At 41.9% G+C, this 18,073-nt stretch overlaps 1 protein-coding gene across 1 annotated transcript in view; it reads left to right on the forward strand.

Moving 5' to 3' along the window:
* LOC143328663 (AT-rich interactive domain-containing protein 3B) overlaps nucleotides 1–18,073 on the forward strand; it is a 50,943-nt gene that overhangs the window by 26,958 nt on the left and 5,912 nt on the right. The window contains exons 5-6 of the mRNA XM_076743977.1: nucleotides 15,200–15,383; nucleotides 16,924–17,183. Of these exons, the coding sequence (XP_076600092.1) occupies nucleotides 15,200–15,383; nucleotides 16,924–17,183 (444 nt within the window). The remainder of the gene's footprint in view (nucleotides 1–15,199; nucleotides 15,384–16,923; nucleotides 17,184–18,073) is intronic.

Genomic DNA, 18,073 nt, shown 5'->3' on the forward strand with positions numbered 1-18,073 from the left:
GTGTGTGTGTGTGTGTGTGTGTGTGTGTGTGTTAATGGTTGAGGAATTTTAGCAGCTGTCCTAAATCCTGTCTGTGCTTAAAGGGGCCCATTGATAGGACTCTGCATCACAGAAATGGCAGAAGACACACACACAAATCCCCCTCTACCTTTCTGTTTGTTGCTTTTGTTGCAGAACCTCCCGTCATTTGCCGCAGATAGAATCATCAGCTAATGGCCTGACATGTAAATGTAATGTAAATGCACCGGAGCTCAGTGTGGGTGGAGGATATTAGCCTTCATGAGTTATGTCAACGGTCACCGTTTATCATATCCATTACAGGTTTTGCTGTTTCACCCCCACTGGGAGCGCAGAGAAAAGCTTTGGCACAGGCAGGACGCCATTAACCACCTCAAAGGTTTCGATTATGCAGAATGTTTGTTTGGGTTTGTCACCCAGCCACTTTCTCATTTGGGATGGGAGTTTGAGGCAGGAATTGGGGTTGGGGGGCAATAAGTGTGCCTGCAGGAGCTATGGGTGCGTGATAAAGAAAAAAAAAGAGAGAAAATAAAGGAGTGATGCAGCCAACTGTTTGTCAGCGCTGTCCACTTGAGATGATTAATGGCCACAGGCTGTGATGGACAGAGCCAGAGAGAGAGAGGCTCCTGTTCAGTGAAATCACCAGTCAAGAAGGGAGGGGGTAGCAGGGGGTAAAGACAAGTGTTTTAACTTCTTCTACTCCAGCCAGAAAACCTCACACGTTGTGGTCAGCAAAGGGTAGATCCATCCCAGTGTGACACTCCTAATGGGAAGTGTAGATTCAGCTTAAGAAGGACCACATGGTGTGCTATCGCTGCTTAAGGGTTATTTTAGGGGGAAATCCCTACATCTTAGATTTAGGCCTGTTAATAATAATAATGTGGTAAGCCGGACTTGTCTGTGGCATTACGTTGCAGTGAGCTTGATGGGGCTAGAGAAAGATATGTAGAATTAGAGGAAGGAGAAGGGGGGAGGGAAAGGGAGAAGGTAATGATTATAACATAGATGTCTCAATTAGCTGCTGCTCCACAGTTAAACCCAGTGGCCGTGGCTCTGCTCTGTTTGTTCCTGTAAATCTTCACTGTGGCTGCCAGTAATGTTTTCAGGGTTCGTATAGCAGAATGGCACACATGGGCTTTTGTTTGACGAAGAATCAAAAGTGGAACAGGTCAGTCATTTATTGTCATGTCAGACAAGATAAAAAGGGAAGACCACTCACTATGATTTTGAAAAACCCTGAAAAACCTCATCAAAAACAAATCAAAGTAGCTCATGTCTCTGTTTTTTCACATGATGAAAGAAATTTACATGCAGATTAAACTGTATATTTTTTTGTATTATTTGTGGTCTGGGAAGAGTGGCCTCCCAGCAGGACATTAGAGGAAGTTCTCTAACTGTAACCCTGAGACTGAGAGCTCTGTCCACACCAATTACACCATGAATGGGCTCTGGGGGATCCATGTATGCATTATATTACTCCCCCGGTCAGCCTCACACTGGCCCTCGTAACAGGCAGGCCCTCTGTACAAACACTGCACTACAATAGGAACATTCTCTGGCTCTTTGATATGGCCTCATTTTCCTTTAGTTAACACCCCTCAACTTCTGGAAAGTGGCGGCACCTGGTTGGTTTAACAACCAAAACACTGGGCATTGTGAGCACATTTGTCCATTTCAGATTGATTTTCATTTGAGTTTGACCTTTTGAACAGCCACTTTGCTTTTATACAATTAATTTTCCTCAATGCAATGCAGTTTTGGTTTTGTTTTTTTTAGATATACACAGTTTCCAAGACCCAAGACGCATGTTTTACATAGAAGGCAACAATAAAATGCAATTAGGAAATTACATTTTGTCCTTTCTTGTCTTTCTTTCTGTCTCCATCTCCTTCCTCCTCCCTTGCCACCACCCCATTCTCCTTCCCCCTCTGTTTATTGTGCTACAGTTACAACCACTGAAACTTGATAACACCATGGGGGATAGGGGCGGAGGGCAGTGCTGTGGCCTGCTTGGTGGGCTGGATTAAGGGGCCTCCTGTCCTACACGGGATGATTAATGATCTCCAAATAAGTGGGGGTCAACCTTTTTGATAGGGCAATGCTGACGGACAGCAGACAAGGGAGTGACCGTCGCGTGTCTATATGTGTGAAAAGGCCGAAAAGAGAGGATGAAGGATGAAGAGGCCAGACATGGACACCATACTAGGAGACGGGGTGCCAGGGTGACAGCGGGGAGGATAAGGGAGGCATCGGTCAGCTTGTGTAGAAACAAGGCCATGCTCTTTCATGTCCCTTTGAAAGCACTTTGTCAGTGGGCTAAAGCTGACCGAGCTCTCCAACCAGACAGAAAAATAACCAGGCAGACGTAGTAAAAGACCAGTGCTGGCAGCAAAGGGCCCCTACTCTCAGGAAAGGGCGGGGACCCAAATGATACACAGATTCTAACCACTGCTTTCTAATCATTACCTCAAGACAGACGCCAAAAGAAGAGGCGAAACCATTCTTATTGGACCCATCCTCCCCTGCATTTGTGATCAAGGATTTTGCGGTTACCGTGTTGATATATTTGAGGGCTCAGATTATCTTTGCCTTTGGTAAACTCCACCCTTTGGCTGGGAAATTACAGCCTAGCCTTTGGGGTACGAGCACATCTATGGTGGTTATGCTCTTCCTTCAAAACAAAAGGAAATAGTAGCTTTCCTGATGTTTTGTGTGTGGAGGTGTGTGTGTGTTGGGAGACGTTAGATTAAAATCTTTCAACTTTTTATTTTTTGTTTTTGTTTGTTTTTTACAACCAAGACTACTCTTTGTGTCTCTTCCTCTCTCTGCCTGTTCAACCCAACCCCCAATCCACACTGCCTCCCTGTTATTTCCTCTGTCATTTAGCCAGACTGTTCCACAGCCCTGGATTGCCACTGTGCTGTCCATCTTTAATTACGACCATACTGTACAGGGATTTGAGTCTCTAAGCTGCAGAGCTGGGAGATTCTTAATCACCAAGCTCATAAGTAAATGAGCAGGGAAGATGACGAGTGCAGGCCTCAAGGAGATTCATGGTTCCCAGCGAGGTCATTGGTCAGGGTAAAAATAACACTGGCTGCTCAGTTCACCATGCATCTTGTTTTGTCTTTAGTGGAATACATTTGCAAGTACTCTGAAAAGCACGTGTACAAATATAAGAGTATTCGTAGTCACACAAGGAGTATGAAGGGGCTGTTTTATGAACACGACCTCAGAAAAGTTAAATATGACTGAAAACTGACGCAGCAAGCATTGTTTCCCCCAAACAAGCATCTTTGTTATTCAAAGACTTTCTCAAAGGCATAATCTAAAAACAGGCTGATGAGGCAAAAAGATATGTTGCTTTCAGGAAAAAATAGAAAATATTCCTGCATGAAATGCTTGATGGGGCAATGATGTATAGAAACTGAGTTACATTATTTAACTATTTTAATGAATAAACATTGTATGTAGAGGACTGACAAAAGTTAATTTTGTAATAATTCTTAATTGATTCAGAAAGTATTAATTGATTTATTCATTGTAGATGTAGTGAGTCATACAAGTTAATCTAGGAGAAAACATTTTTATAAATCAAGAAAAGTCACATGAGAATTTTTGCCTTTTTTTTCTTTCTCAACATTTTGTATTCCTATAAAAAAAACCAGCTGCACCTTTTGTGTGAGGTTTCCTCTTTTTTGCACTCAAAATGATTTTTTAGCGGGGGCTATGTTAAGCTGTTCCCACATGAAGCTCCCAATCTTGTGCTATCTCTGGATATCTGCATGTCTTGCTTCTCCATCTGTGTCCTGTGTGTGCTCTTAAAGCAATGTTTCCTGGCCTCCACACCCCGTGATGGATGGTATGAAATGCATTACAGCCCCCAGAGGAGCCCTACACCAATACAATAGCCCTGAGCTCACTTCCAGAGCAGCTCTGCAGCAGTGTTGCATAAGCCACACGGTAACAGAGATCTGAGTGCACTGTGGCCTAATGGAAAACAAGACGCTTGATTTGAGGGAAGAAATGGCCGTGAAGCATATCATTGCCAAATGTTATTGCCACTTTGTAGAGAGCATTTTAATTGATATGCTTGGTTGGTTGGGATACATGGTTAGATATAAGTAGTGATCAGTTGACAGGTTACTATAGATGAGTATACAAAGATAAGTTTTCATCCCCTTCAACTAGGCTTAACACCTAAACTCCACTGGGTGCCTTCTACCCAAGATGAGTCTGTTTGAGCTGATCTCTGCCATTCTAGATAAAGCATGCATTTCCACCAAGCGCGTTCGGTCTCAGAAGTGTCCCAGAAGCAGCTCTCCACTCTGCTCCGCAGAGAATGTGTGCTGTCTATTTTTGACGGACAACGGGTCAATCTGCACAGAACAGATCAAGCCAGACAGGAAGTCAGACACAGGAAAGGTGTAGAGAAGTTGGTACTTCAAAATAGAAGACACTGTGCAGACTCGCAAACGAACATCAACAAGAAACATGGACAAAAAAAAAAACTATTTAACTGTGAAGCCTACTTGCCCATGGTAGAAGCACAAATATCAAGGAAAAATGAAGTCAGTGAAATCTGAGCAAGTCAAGCAAATCAGGAAGGCAAAATGCTCCGCCTCTGAAATGTAATGTATAGGATTTAGTGGCAACTAGCAGTTAAGTTGCAGATTGCAACCAACTGAATACCCTTTGCCTCATCCTCCCCTACGTTGGCTGCTAAAAATGCAACATGGTTGACTCTAAGGAGGAGGACCCATTCCAGCTGTGCATATGAAGAGCTCATTCTGAGGTAACAAAAACACAATTCCTACTTTCGGGTGATTTATACAGTAATGAAAACATTCTTAGAAATATTTTATTCCATTTCTGCTGTTATATCCCCTGAAATCCTACACACTTGATCTTTTAAGTCTCTCGGCATTAGGAGCATCTGCAGAATCCCTGAAAGGTAAATGAATGACCCACTGTCATGGATTTCTAAAGCCAAATGTTATTAGCATTGATGGGAGTTAAAATTTCCAAGATGAGTGCACATCCCCCCACAATTTCATGGCCTGTTTCAACATATCCCTCTTTCTCCTCAGTGTATGGCAGCTGATGTCTCCTGTATTGATCAGTTTTGCTGGGCCCCAAATGGGGCTCGTCAGCTGATGGCTTTATCTGTCAATCCGGGTGTCCATTGATTGAAGCAGTTAGCTGCATTACATAGCTTGCTGGAACGGAGCGGGAGAACCTCAATATTGCACCTGTCAGTGAAGACATCACTGCCACACACTTATCCTTTAAACCAGCAATACCCAGTGTGACCAGTGAACTGTCACCTGTGTGACCATAGATGACCTCATTCTCTTCCTTGCATCGTTTCTTTTATCTATAGTCTATAACCCTTTTTTGTTTATTTTTACTAAATATTACGGTTGCCCGCATTCTCTGTCTCTCTCAGATGTGTTTTACCTGAGTTTCAAGCTACTCGAGTGGAAAAAGTGAAGACCCATAACCTCTGCAGCTTTATCACAGGAATCTACAGTTGATGCCAAAGCCCCTCCTTCTATTATGCGTACAACATACCATTGTTGCTGTGACATATACATTCTTGACATTTCTGCAAAGATCAGAGATGGCTGTTTACAAGGCCAAGCTATTAGGTTACTTTTCCTTCTGTTGATCTTCCAGTCAGATGTAAATATAGAGCAGAGGTCATCCACTATATTTGTACAAACTGTTTTAGATTTTAAATTGTGAAGCACTAACGCATTAGCTGATATACTTTGTCAGGACATGTTTTCTTGATGCAGATTTGATGTTCAGTGTTTCATGTCTCCTGAAACTAATTTAAAAAGTCAATTCTGAAGAAGGTTTAAACAGCAAGCAGTATTTGGTAGCAGTACTCAGAATTGCTACATGTTCAAATTTAGTTGACTGTACACCTTTTAGTGTTTTCATGCTTGTTCTTGAGTAGCTCTGCTTGTGGATAGAAAACAACTTTTATTGACCTTTTCCTAACTGACTGTAACTCACAATACAGGCCTGTATCATCAGTGTTTATAACCACTGTATATGTCAACAAAGACTTTACCTCCCCCTCCTCCAACAACCACACATTGTAAATCTCCTCTAGCTGTCTCATCGCCCTTGTCGCTAAAGCTTGCTCAGAAATTTCTTAAAAAAACAAACTTACTGAATTACAAACTACATTTATGAATTACTTTACACAAGATTCTTTCAGTGCAGTCACAATTACAGGTCTTTAAAGCCGGTTCAAACAAACAGGGGAGATCTACTGCAAATGGAGGGTAAGATAACAAAGGATGCATTTAAATACTCATGGCAGAACTGAGTAACCAAATTATGTCTGTAGCACAGCACATGGAAAACGTCTTTGAGCAGATATTTCCATATATTTTGTTAACTCTACACACTGTTTAGGTAGCTCTTAACAGCTGTTCGTGTCCAGAATTGAAAAAAAGAAAAAAACAAATTGTCAAGAAAAACATGTTTGTACTCAGCAAAATAAGGATGAGATCTCAGCACTGGCAACACAAAATGTTCAACAAAACAAGCTTTACCGGTATTATGCAACAGGGGTGGAGAAATGTTGTTCACATACTAAATGCATGTCTCATGCATGAGCAATACAACAGGTTTGAGTGGAGGTGTACAGCCTGTAGTGCTGAAGACATGAAGTTATTAGAAAAGCACACTGTCCTAAGCTCAAGTGAACCCTTCATAGTCGGTCTAAACAATACAGTTAAGCAATTTTCTCAAAATTATTGCTCAGTGGTGCACTTTTTTTGCTTTTATTGCTCACTTAATTGTGTCTGAGACATATTGTTACAACTACGTTTAGACTAGCTGTAGAAATTGTGTGCTAGGGGAAATGAGACACATTCTGTATCTGCAAGCAAATTTTTCAGTGTAACATTAATGTGTGAGCACGAAAATAAACGCATGTGCTTAGTGATTCTCCGGCATCTCTGGAGTTACCTCCTGTATCTGACCGGTGCGCTGCTGCCGGCTCCAGGGAATGACCAGACTGAGAGCCGAGCAGTTTGATGGGAGGTCTGCCAGTAGAGAGGATGGAGTTGGACAATAATCCAATTCTGTAGAGCAGGTGAACTATGAATTATTTTTGGCTTGTTGCTAGAAGTTGGAAAGCTAGCCAACAATCACTCTCTGGGTGAACTGGACCCCTTCCAGTGGTGACCAATATTAGAGTTGCACATTTTCTGAATTGGGTAGCATTCTGCTGGATGTATGTGGCGCACAGGCCCCCAGTTCACTATCACTGAGTTATGGGCAGGATCCAGATCGACTTGCTGTTCAGTCCAGATATGAGCTGAGGTCCAGACTTTAAGAATGCTGCAATAGAGCTTTTTTCTGACTCGGGGTAAGTGTGCAGAATGCAGGACTCACAGTAACACATTTAAAGCACTGGTGTGTGGTTGGTACACTGCAAGTTCACCAGCCACCTGCTCAATTTCACTAGTCAGCAAGATGTTTAAGTGAGACAAAGATGGTGGTTGGTTACCTTAAAATGTGGCTGCAAGGTGGAGTAACCAGATCCATGACACAGAAAAAGTCCAAAGCACTAATGGATGGATATGAACATCTATACACATAGTTGCCACAGTATTTTTTTTCCTTTTTGTCAAAATAAAACAGAATAGAGTGGTGCAAATGTGTCTGTATAGGGGAGATGAGTAGCAGACATCTGTCAGATTGCCTTCAACCTTCAAATGTTTCTTCATTTCTTCAATTATGTCCATAACTTCTCCATGAATTTCTGTCACAGAATTGGAGTACTCCATGGCCTAAAATGATCCTGAATAACTATGCTACATAGGCGACCTCAGCCATCCTTCCCCACATTCATCTATCCATCCGTCCATCCATCCATCTCTTTGTCAGCTCCATATCAGTCGGTGTTGATTGGGGTCTAGTCAGTTGATCTGCTGCATCTCTGGGGATCGAGGAGACTTGGGTTACAGTTGGAGAGGCCATCTCACTTTTCGCGCCATCCAACCTTTTCAATCCCCCTCCCCCTCTATTTCACCAGGTGACCCATCTTCATGACCCATGGAAAAGGAGTCATGTTTCTCTCTCTCTCTCTCTCTCTCTCTCTCTCTCTCTCTCTCTCTCCCATCAAAAGATGAAGGCTGGACAAAACAATTAACAGTACTTTAACATCACTTGTAACAGTATCAGGTTTGTCAGTGCAAAGATTTAATGCCATATTGCACTTGACAAACTTCTAATCATGTAATTCAAGTTCTAGAAGTGTCATTATTTGCAGTCTGACAGCCTCCCCAGTGTGTGAACAGCACCCGGTGAGATTTACAGCTTCTGGCTGTTGTTTGGAGCGTCGCCAGTTTTGCAGTGTTTTACACCACTGGCTGAAGCGGTTGACAGTGCACAGAAGACAGCTCCTTTAATATACTGACTGTCTGCCTGCTGTAATAATTCTTACTAAGAAGCTACTCTCACTGTTTCCTGAGTAAATATAGCTTCAAGTGACTTATCCATCATTGCATGTTTGCTTTTTTCCCCTTACTATTTGTTCTTTTATTGAGATGGAAGAAATAGTGGGAGGAAGAAACAAAAGACAAGGCTCTATGGTGTTGTATGCTCTTCCCAAAAAGATGAAATTTGTCCATTGCATTTTTCAGACCAAGTAAAGATTCTAATCAAGGTGGCAGTACGAAATAGGATATAGTTTTCCTCTTGTCATTATTACTTGAAAGTCATGTGTTTTATTCTTCATCAAATCAACAAATGGACATGAATTGTGCTCATGTGAAAATGCCCTTAATATTATTGATCTGATCTGACATTTGAACAGTTGCTTTGTCACTTAATTGCCCAGATGAATGCAGTACTTTGTGTTATGTGAATCTGCAGTACTTTGGGACAGCTGTGGCTCAGGAGGTAGAGCGGGTCAGCCACCAATCAGGCCAGTGGTTCCATCCCTAGCTCCTCCAGTCCGCATGGTGATGTGTCCTTGGGCAAGTCACTGAACCCCAAATTGCGATGCTGTGGCATCAGTGTGTGAGTGTGTGTGTGAATGTGTGAATGTGGCATGTGTTGTAAAGGGCTTTGAGTGGACAAAGTAGGCATGACCAGCGCTAAAGTGCAGTCTATTTAACATTTTCCTTACATCTGTTAATCCCTTTATTGCACTGTTGTTGGTATAGGCACGTCATGCCATGGTGTGACTTGATCATGGTGTAGCACATTGTCTTTATTGGTCTGTAGATGGATACATGTGACCCCACAGGGCCACATGTTGTTTATTCTGTCGGATGTCTTTTTATTGAATTTAAACTCACAGGCCAAGAAAGAGACTGTTGGCAGCAGATTTGTCATTATTTCTTACTCTGTCATGTCTTACCTCTCTCCCTTTGTCTCACTGCCTCTCTCTCTCTGTCAATTCACATTAATTGCACTTTATTGACATGACAGGAATGAAACCTATGCAGCCAACACTACAGAGCATATCGACCCACATGGTCTATCATGGACTTTATTAGACTACTGTCCCTCTTCTTCTATCTGTCTGTCCATGTGTCTACCAGCTGTGGCTTTAGCTTCATGCTTAGAATAGCAATGTATCTGTAGTGTAACGTTACATTTAACTTCCCTTATGTGGAGAGTGCATATCTTAACACTTGATATGAATTGGTCCGTCGTGCAAGCGGTGGCTCTGCCTGGACTAAAGATAGCAAATTCCATACACTCAAGGCTTTTTTACCTTTTATGTCCCTGTCCGTGCATTAAAAATAAAACAAACATGTCGTACAGCAGTGTCCTGACAATATGCTGCCACGATGTATGAACATATAAACTAAACAGCCAGGGGCTGCCCGACATAAAGTAAACTCCTAGCATGTGGAGTCCAGACACTTGTCTCTCCTGTCAGTGTCTCTCTGTCCTGTGTTAATGAAGGGTTTAGGCTGTTCTGTGTTGACACTCTCTAAAAAGTGTGCTACATTTTTCAAACTATGGATGCAAGGTGGTGAACATAAGTCACCTCAAGATGACTGAAGAAAATATTTGGGTGTATCACCTAAATCTAAACCCTTTTATCTAATAGGATGCGGCTCTACAAAATTTATTATTACACAAAGTACAGCAAACGGTGGGGCATTTAAACAGTTTGAGCACGTGATTCATTTTACGCCTTCAAATAATGTATGTTCTTGACATGTTTTAGTTCAGAAAGCATTTGAGAGTGGTTTGAGACTGCTTTGGCATTAGAGTTTCTCATTAACACCTCACAATACATTAGTATTAAATGTACTTAGATTAAACTGAGGAAAAGGTTTGAATTGCAGAGAGTGAGATGTAGCCCTGGTTGGGTCTTATCTGGTATGTAGATATGGTGGTTGAGATAGGAAGGGGGAGGAAGAGGAGGAGGGCGAGGAAGGTGTTGGTGGTGGGCTGGAGTGCTTTGAAAGGACTCAGACACTGCCATGAGGCCAGGGGCTGTTTGTGTTGGCTGACACCTTCCTTACAGCAGTAATCCGGTCTTTCTCCAGCTGGCTAGCTACTACCCCTCCCCCTTCCTTTTTTCCTTCCTTCCATTTGTCCTTCCTTCCTTCTTCCCTTCCCTCCTAAAGGCAGCAAAAAACTGTCTCCCTCTTCATGCCTTCTTTCTTCTCTTTCTCACGCTTACTTTTTTTTTTCTGGTCATCTCTCTCTTCTCTCCACCCTGCTCTTTTCTGAGTTTTTCTGTCTTATTCTCTCTTTGTATTGGCATCCATGTCACTCATCCGAGTCCAAAAAAGTAGAATAATCAAGTAGAATAATCAATTCAATTGATCACTAGTATTAAAGCAACCAGCGACCATGAGATGATGTGTTGTGTCCTCTTCGCCCTCTCCTTTTCCCTCTCTTTTTTTTTTTTTTTGTTCTGTAGATGGTAGTGAAACCTCACACCAGCCAATGCTCATTCAGTAAAAAATTAATTTCCTGTGTGTTGTCCGCTGGAAGGCTGTCACTCTGTCACTTAATTATTTAAAAAATGCCCATCATGTGAAGTCAGCAATATGGAATTTACCACTACTGGCGTCAGGGGCACCCAATTGATTTATTATAGAGGCCCTTTAATGCGAACAGCTGTTTCCTACTAAAAATAGGTCAGGGGTCAGATAAAATGACCTTGTTCTTTTCTCTTTTTTTTCCCTCCTCACGTTGAGATAGAAAGCTGGATGTTAGGTCAGGAGGGATAGTATTTGATTCAGATCGACAGTCTATCTTTGTCACAGTCTGTTTGGTTTGCTCAATGCATAGGGCCAGTGTTAGTGATTATTACAAATTGCGTATGGTCTGATCAATGCCCCCAGCCTCTGATATGACAGCTAAAAGGCTTTTTACTTGATTACCTATTTTACTGTATAGTTAAGTTTTTTTTATTTTTATTTTTTTTTTATTGCTATCATTCCATCATGGAGGGATTTATTTTCCCATAGTGTAAATGCTGCCAAGGATTTCTGCCATGCAGACAAATCAGCACAGTAGATTATCTGCACAACAATATCAGCTATATCACCTAATATCAAACACTCTCCAAATGTGTTATCTCTGAAAGGCCTGTACTTGTCAAACCCTCGTACTCCTGTGTCTGACTCTATATCCCTTATCATCTGAAGTCTAGCCGTTTGAAGACTAGCCGTGTGGCTCTTGTGTTCCCTGTGGAAGTTGGAGGAAAGACTTAGGGAGTGGTTCAGGGGCCCTCAGCCGCGGCACTTCCCACCAGAGTGACCTCTGACCCCTGATGCCATTAATCACTAGGCTCCTGATGGCCCTGTCCCTGGGGGAAAATCAGTCCAGGGCAAAGGATGATGGGAGGTGAAGCCTGCAGCCAATTACAGATTGGCTCAGAGAAGCCGAGTGGACAAATCAGGGCTTTACAGAGAGATGAAATACCCAGTAGTTGCCTTCTTGAGGCCTGCATGGCCTAATGCCATGAAGTGTACAGTATTGTATTGTTGCCGATCATGATATTTCTAATAAGCAATGAGGCTGAAATGTGGAATAATTTTAACAGCAGAATACAGAGTACATTAAGGGGACAGTGAGACAGAGGACTAATGCTGCTGTGATCAAAAGAGATGTTTTGGACTGGCCTAATTAAGCCTGTTACAGCTAAATGTCTGCAGGGTTGGAAATGGAACAGATGGTGAACTCTAAAGGCAGGCGGCACATTGAGTCTCTTAAATTAGGGAACTCTTTGGCTAACTGGCCAAGTGTTGCTAATGTGGTTTTTGGTCAATTACATTATTATCAAAGGTGCTTTTCCAGCACCTTCATATGGGGTCGGGCCATGTCGAAATGTGAAACCTGGCCGATGTCAAGTGTTGACTAATTAATGCCGTTTTAGGTTTCAAACCATCTCTGGTTCTCTTAGGATGTTTTGTATCTTTTTGGTTTTCTCTCATATACACACTCCACACACTCTGCTGTCCTGTATGTAATCTGCCCTGTCTGTTGTTTAGCTGGTTTTGTGTGGTTATGTTCTCTGAAAGTAGTTCCTTGTAAATACGTTAAATCTGATCTGATTCGACAGCAGATACTAATAAAGGAGTGGATAAAAGCATAGGTGTGAATTAAAGCTGAACTAACTGCTGGCCTGTCACTATGGGGCCAGTGCCGTTGTGTCTCATTTGTTGTGCTCTCATTGTTCACATTCGGGCCAGTATGAAAACATGGCTTCCTGCTGACCTGCAGTTTAATTCACACATCAATAACCCCTGGCTGATCTCTGACCCCTCTAGTTGTACTAATTGTTTGATGCAGGATTGATGTCCAACGCTGCATTAAATAACAGAGGAGTTGCTGGCAGCTAAGCATTCCTGGTGCTTTGATCCAGTGCATGTTCTGGAAATGTTGCAACTGCCCAGAGATGTGATGGAAGGTCTGCCATCTACAGTACTTTTGGTCTATTATGCCTCCTCAGAATAAGGTTTATTTTCTTTTCAGTCTGATAAACATGTGATAAACAAATCAGAAAAGGGACCTTTTAAAAATCATTAACTCACTGCAGTTTTCTATAATGTTATTACAATACTGGTTGTAATTTATGTACACATCTATATACTAAGTGTATTGTTGCAACTGATTTTGAAAAGACATCAATACATGTCTAAAATGAAATAGCTCCAATTTGAAAATAGCTACCACTTACTATAAAAAGTAAAAAAAAAAAAAAAACAATGAATGTGCATTTGGAAGAATTAATGCTAATTTATTTATTGGAATGCCAAGCAGAAGTACAGACTTGACATTTAATGGAGACTTACAAAGTTAAATGCTAAATAATTGTTGCTCTCCTCTCACTCTGTACTCAGCTAATCCAAATGATCTCTAAGAGGAGCTGGCATCTTGGCAAACGTTCTTTTGTTTTGCTAATTGTTAATTGGCTCTGGAGCTGAGATATTCTGCAGCTTTAACAAGCTGAACAATATTAACCACATACGGTATGCTGTGGTGCTGTGGTTACTTTCATTGTACAGAGTGAGAGGAGATCTTACAGGCACAATATAGTTATAGGGCTGTACTTATTGTATAAGTCTCATTTTTTTAAATTTAAATCCAAAACTATTTTCTACTTAATTGCTTCATTAAGTGTACCAGTGGCATCTGATAAAGTCAAATGCAATCATATTAAAAATCCAACCTCCAATTACATGAATGGAGGTGAACATTATAAACTTGACTTGAAGTTGGATTTTTCTTGTAGGTACATTGTATTAGATTCAATTAGATTGTAAAGGTGTATCTAACACGCTGGTTCCACTATGAATTTTGTATTCCTGCTTATATTTCTGCCTTGTATGTGTTATCCTGACAGCCTATAATTACTTGCAGGTCTGTGTTTGAATGTATAGGCTCTGGCAAAAGGTTTCTATTCTCTTTTGCCTGCAACCCATAAAAAGTTTTTACTCAAGACTGTGGTGGCAAACAATTATTGTTCAATATCGCAGCCTTATTGGGTGTAGACCTATATTAACAGAATTCTCTCTCATCCTTATAGAGTGATTTTCAGTGAACTTAACAGTAGAGAAAGCTACGCCACCACCATCACAACCAGTATTAAGTGGTGCACTAAGGGGGTCAGAGCTACACACAGAGCCATGACCTGGCGGTGCTGCTGTACCTTCCTGATCTCCGCACTTATGTAGGTCCATGTGTTCACCTAGGCCCCTTGCACATGGCTTTAAGACATGTTGCTAACTTAAGAAAATGAATCAGGGCTAATCTTCATGGCCTGATCACACTGCTATTTTACAAAGTCATTAATGAGTCTGATTCCAGGTTAAGAGCAGCCTGTGGAGGGGCTGAAGGATTGGCTGGCATTAGCTGTGAGGGCAAATCTGTACAACTCCCCTGCGCTGGGCCCAACAGCACTAACAGCAGAGGGGTGTGGATTTACTTAGTACAATCCTCTAAATAAGCTTCATTATAGTGGCCTATCCAGGAGCCCCCCACCCACCACTGCCCATGGATTAGCAGGTCGTCACAATCCCCAGTCCCCTCCTCCTGCTCCATGCTTACACTGTTGCACATTGCACTTTTTGATTCTGCTGCATACTGTGAACCTCCCCCTCCTCCCTGCTCGTTGTGCTCCCCCCCCTCGCCTCCTCCCCACACGCTCCCTGCAAGCTTCACTGCAGATAAGCTGTTGACAAGATTAATGCATCTGTATCAAAAGTCTAGAGCCGCTTTGCTTTGTGTTGTTTGCGAATCTCCTTTTCCAGGTCAAGCCAGATTGCCTTAACTGGGCTAATATGTTTTCAAGCCAAATTTAACAGGCGTGCAGGCAACAGGCCCACCCTTGTCTTATCAGCATCCTGACAGCGCTTAGATCAGCATCTAGAGGTCACAAAATGATGCTGGGTTTCAGCATTGATTGGTAAATGAATTAATGCATAATGTGGAATTCAGCCTGCCTTGTCATTTTCACTGTAGCAGCTTTAAATGTTTCAGCAGGGATGCACACAAGAGAAACTGTCAGCATTATGGCTTCCATTCCCATTGGGAATGTCCATGTTAAAAATGTATGCACATCGGATACACAAATGCACAAAGCATTCATTGTGTGTCATTCACCGAATCTGATTGAGATGTATGATTTGTAATGTATTGATTTATTTTATGGCGCTCCTTTCCTCCGTAGGAACCCCAGTCAATCGTATCCCCATCATGGCCAAGCAGGTTCTGGATCTGTACATGCTGTACAAGCTGGTGACAGAGAAGGGAGGCCTGGTGGAGGTTATCAACAAGAAAATATGGAGAGAAATCACAAAGGGACTCAACCTGCCGACCTCCATCACCAGTGCAGCTTTCACCCTGCGCACACAGTAAGTTTTTGTATCTGTGTCACAAAATAATCAGCAAAATTAATTTCCCTGACTGTAGAGCTATAAATGGACTGTTTACACCCGCATACGCAGCCTGTCTCATGTCAATCTTATGTAAACTGATTTGATTTACTGGAACTAAATAAAGAAGCTCACGTGTGCGACTTCTCAGCTGGAAACAAACATCGTCTTTATGCCATGAAATATTGGTTATATGAGGAAATGGTCTTAGTGCGGATGTCAATATTAACCCATGCCTGTGTGTTTATTCACATGCAAGTTTGTTTCCTCCACAGGGCCACCTTCCCTCTTCACATTCAATCCCTCCGTCCATTACATCACACATAGAGTCCATTGATTCTCATAGATTTATTGACATGATTTGTGTCAGAGTTCACAATGGCTAAGGTGGGGTTTGACTGACAGCTTGTATGGCGAGCCTCGACTAAAATTCCCATTCCCTTGATGGAAATCCTTCAGTGGATGTAACACCTCTCTATCCTGTCCACTAGTAGGGTGGCCTAATGAACCTTTATGTATTTTTAATGTTGTGTAGCATTGCTCCGCTAGCTCTAGATAATAGACAGTGCTCTTAGCTTCTTATTGATCCTCGGTGCTTCTAGTCCACCATTATGAAGTCAGCATGCACATGTTGTTATGGGATGGAAAAAATGCCAGAGCTGTGACTGTGCATACTATATTCAGCATGCAGAATTTTCATTTTGGCCATGTGCATGCATGTCACCAGGTGTCAAACAGGGCTTTTGTGTGATGTGTGATTCTGCATTAGGAGCTTCAGACGGGGTTAGAATCACTGTGACAGTAGTGTCGGGGATAAAATCAAAGATCACTCTTCATAGAAATGTCTTCTTTTGTTCAAAATACAATCCAAACACTTACGAATACTGTCACTGACATTATAATAAAATACTGTAGCTTTTACAAACTAAACAAACACATTTCTACAGCTGAATGATAGACTGTTTGTAAAGGTTTGTCAAATTTGCACCTTTAGGAAAAACTGTAAAAATGAACTGTCGTCTCACCTTCAGTCAAACTGCTTCTGCATCTTATATCACTGACTCACTGACAATAAGACAACCTTGGTTTAAGTTTGCAGTTGAGTAGAGGGGAAATCTGACTACAAATTGGTTGACTGCAAACACATTTTACGGCAACCCATTCACTACAGTACATGCAAACGCATTCTCAGATTTCTACCATAACTGTATTTTGAATGTTACTTCAATAGCTGTTCAACTGTAAAAGCATTTTGAAGGCAGAGATTGCTGTGCTTGGATTGAAACTGACAGACAATAAAATATTGAGAATTAAAGCGATTTGACAGATTTCATGCCGAAACATTATCAAGGCTTTGATTTTGATTCCAATGTAACTGGTTGTGATTAATGTTTTTTGCAGTCATTTGAGCTGGATTAAGCTGATAAGTCTCAATAATGATGCTAATAATAATGCCGTGTGAATGTGTCTTTGCTGATCTGATGTATTGTTTTGTGTATGTGTGTGTTTTCCTCTTAAGGTACATGAAATACCTGTACCCATATGAGTGTGAGAGGAAAGGCCTCAGCTCCCCAGGTGAGCTTCAGGCTGCCATCGACAGTAACCGGCGTGAGGGTCGTCGTCCGAGCTACAGCAGCAGCCTCTTCCGCTTCTCTCCCTCTCCCAGCACAGCTCCCCACATCCTCTCACCTCCCAAGATGCACCTTTCAGCTCTGGGGGCAGGGACCTCAGTGGCCCTCAACGGCCTACAGGCCTCACCAGGACCCTCTCTGAAGAAAGGTAGGAACCATACAGTCAACAACCAGATGCATAATCAGACCTTTTATGCACAAACCTCAAGTTTATGTCAAATGAAACTGTTCATTTGTTTTTACTTTGTAATTCTTGTGTAGTATAATATAGTTTGTGAAAATAATCATATAGCTTCATGACAGCATACAGAGTAGGCTTATTTTTACTCCACAAATAGAAATGTGGGGAAAACAAGTTTACCTTCTAAAGCAATTCTGCCTGCACAGACAGCTCTCAGATGCACATGTGTAACTTTGATAGGCGAGGAAGGGTGTGGCTGGAAAAAAGGAGCATATATGCTCAGAATATGCTTTCTCTGGTTTGATGGTGGTTATATTAAACTGGGTAAATGTTTACTTCAGAGAAAGTAGCCTCTGGACACTGGCAGGACTGAACTGGAGTGTTCCAGCTATGGATGTGCTGAGACTTGTGCTTGAAGTATTTCAAGGGAAACACTGCCCTCTGTCACAAGTTGGAAAAACTACAACCAGTCATAGCAGTGGATAAACACAGATACGGCTCAAGTTAACTTCTTTCACATTACAGAGACATTATGTATAGGCCCTGACTGCAGACCAACTTTGTTTTCATCATTTCGTCACGTGTCTCTATCTGCATGAGAGTCTTTGTGTGTGTGTGTGTGTGTGTGTGTGTGTGTGTGTGTGTGTGTGTATACATGCAGGAATGTTGGTGTGAGACAGTGCTCACATTTCACATTTCATCACATTTGTGTATTACATTCGCACAAGAAGTTCATTCCTTCCCACCGCTGTATCCCACCATCAGTGTGTGTGTGGATTTTTAGTGTTTTCATATGACTTTGTGAGGGTGTGCATGCCTGGATGGGTGTGTAGTCCATCCAGGTGGTTAAGAGTCAT

This window comes from Chaetodon auriga, chromosome 1 (genome assembly GCF_051107435.1).
Source record: "Chaetodon auriga isolate fChaAug3 chromosome 1, fChaAug3.hap1, whole genome shotgun sequence".
Taxonomy (NCBI): Eukaryota; Metazoa; Chordata; class Actinopteri; order Chaetodontiformes; family Chaetodontidae; genus Chaetodon; species Chaetodon auriga.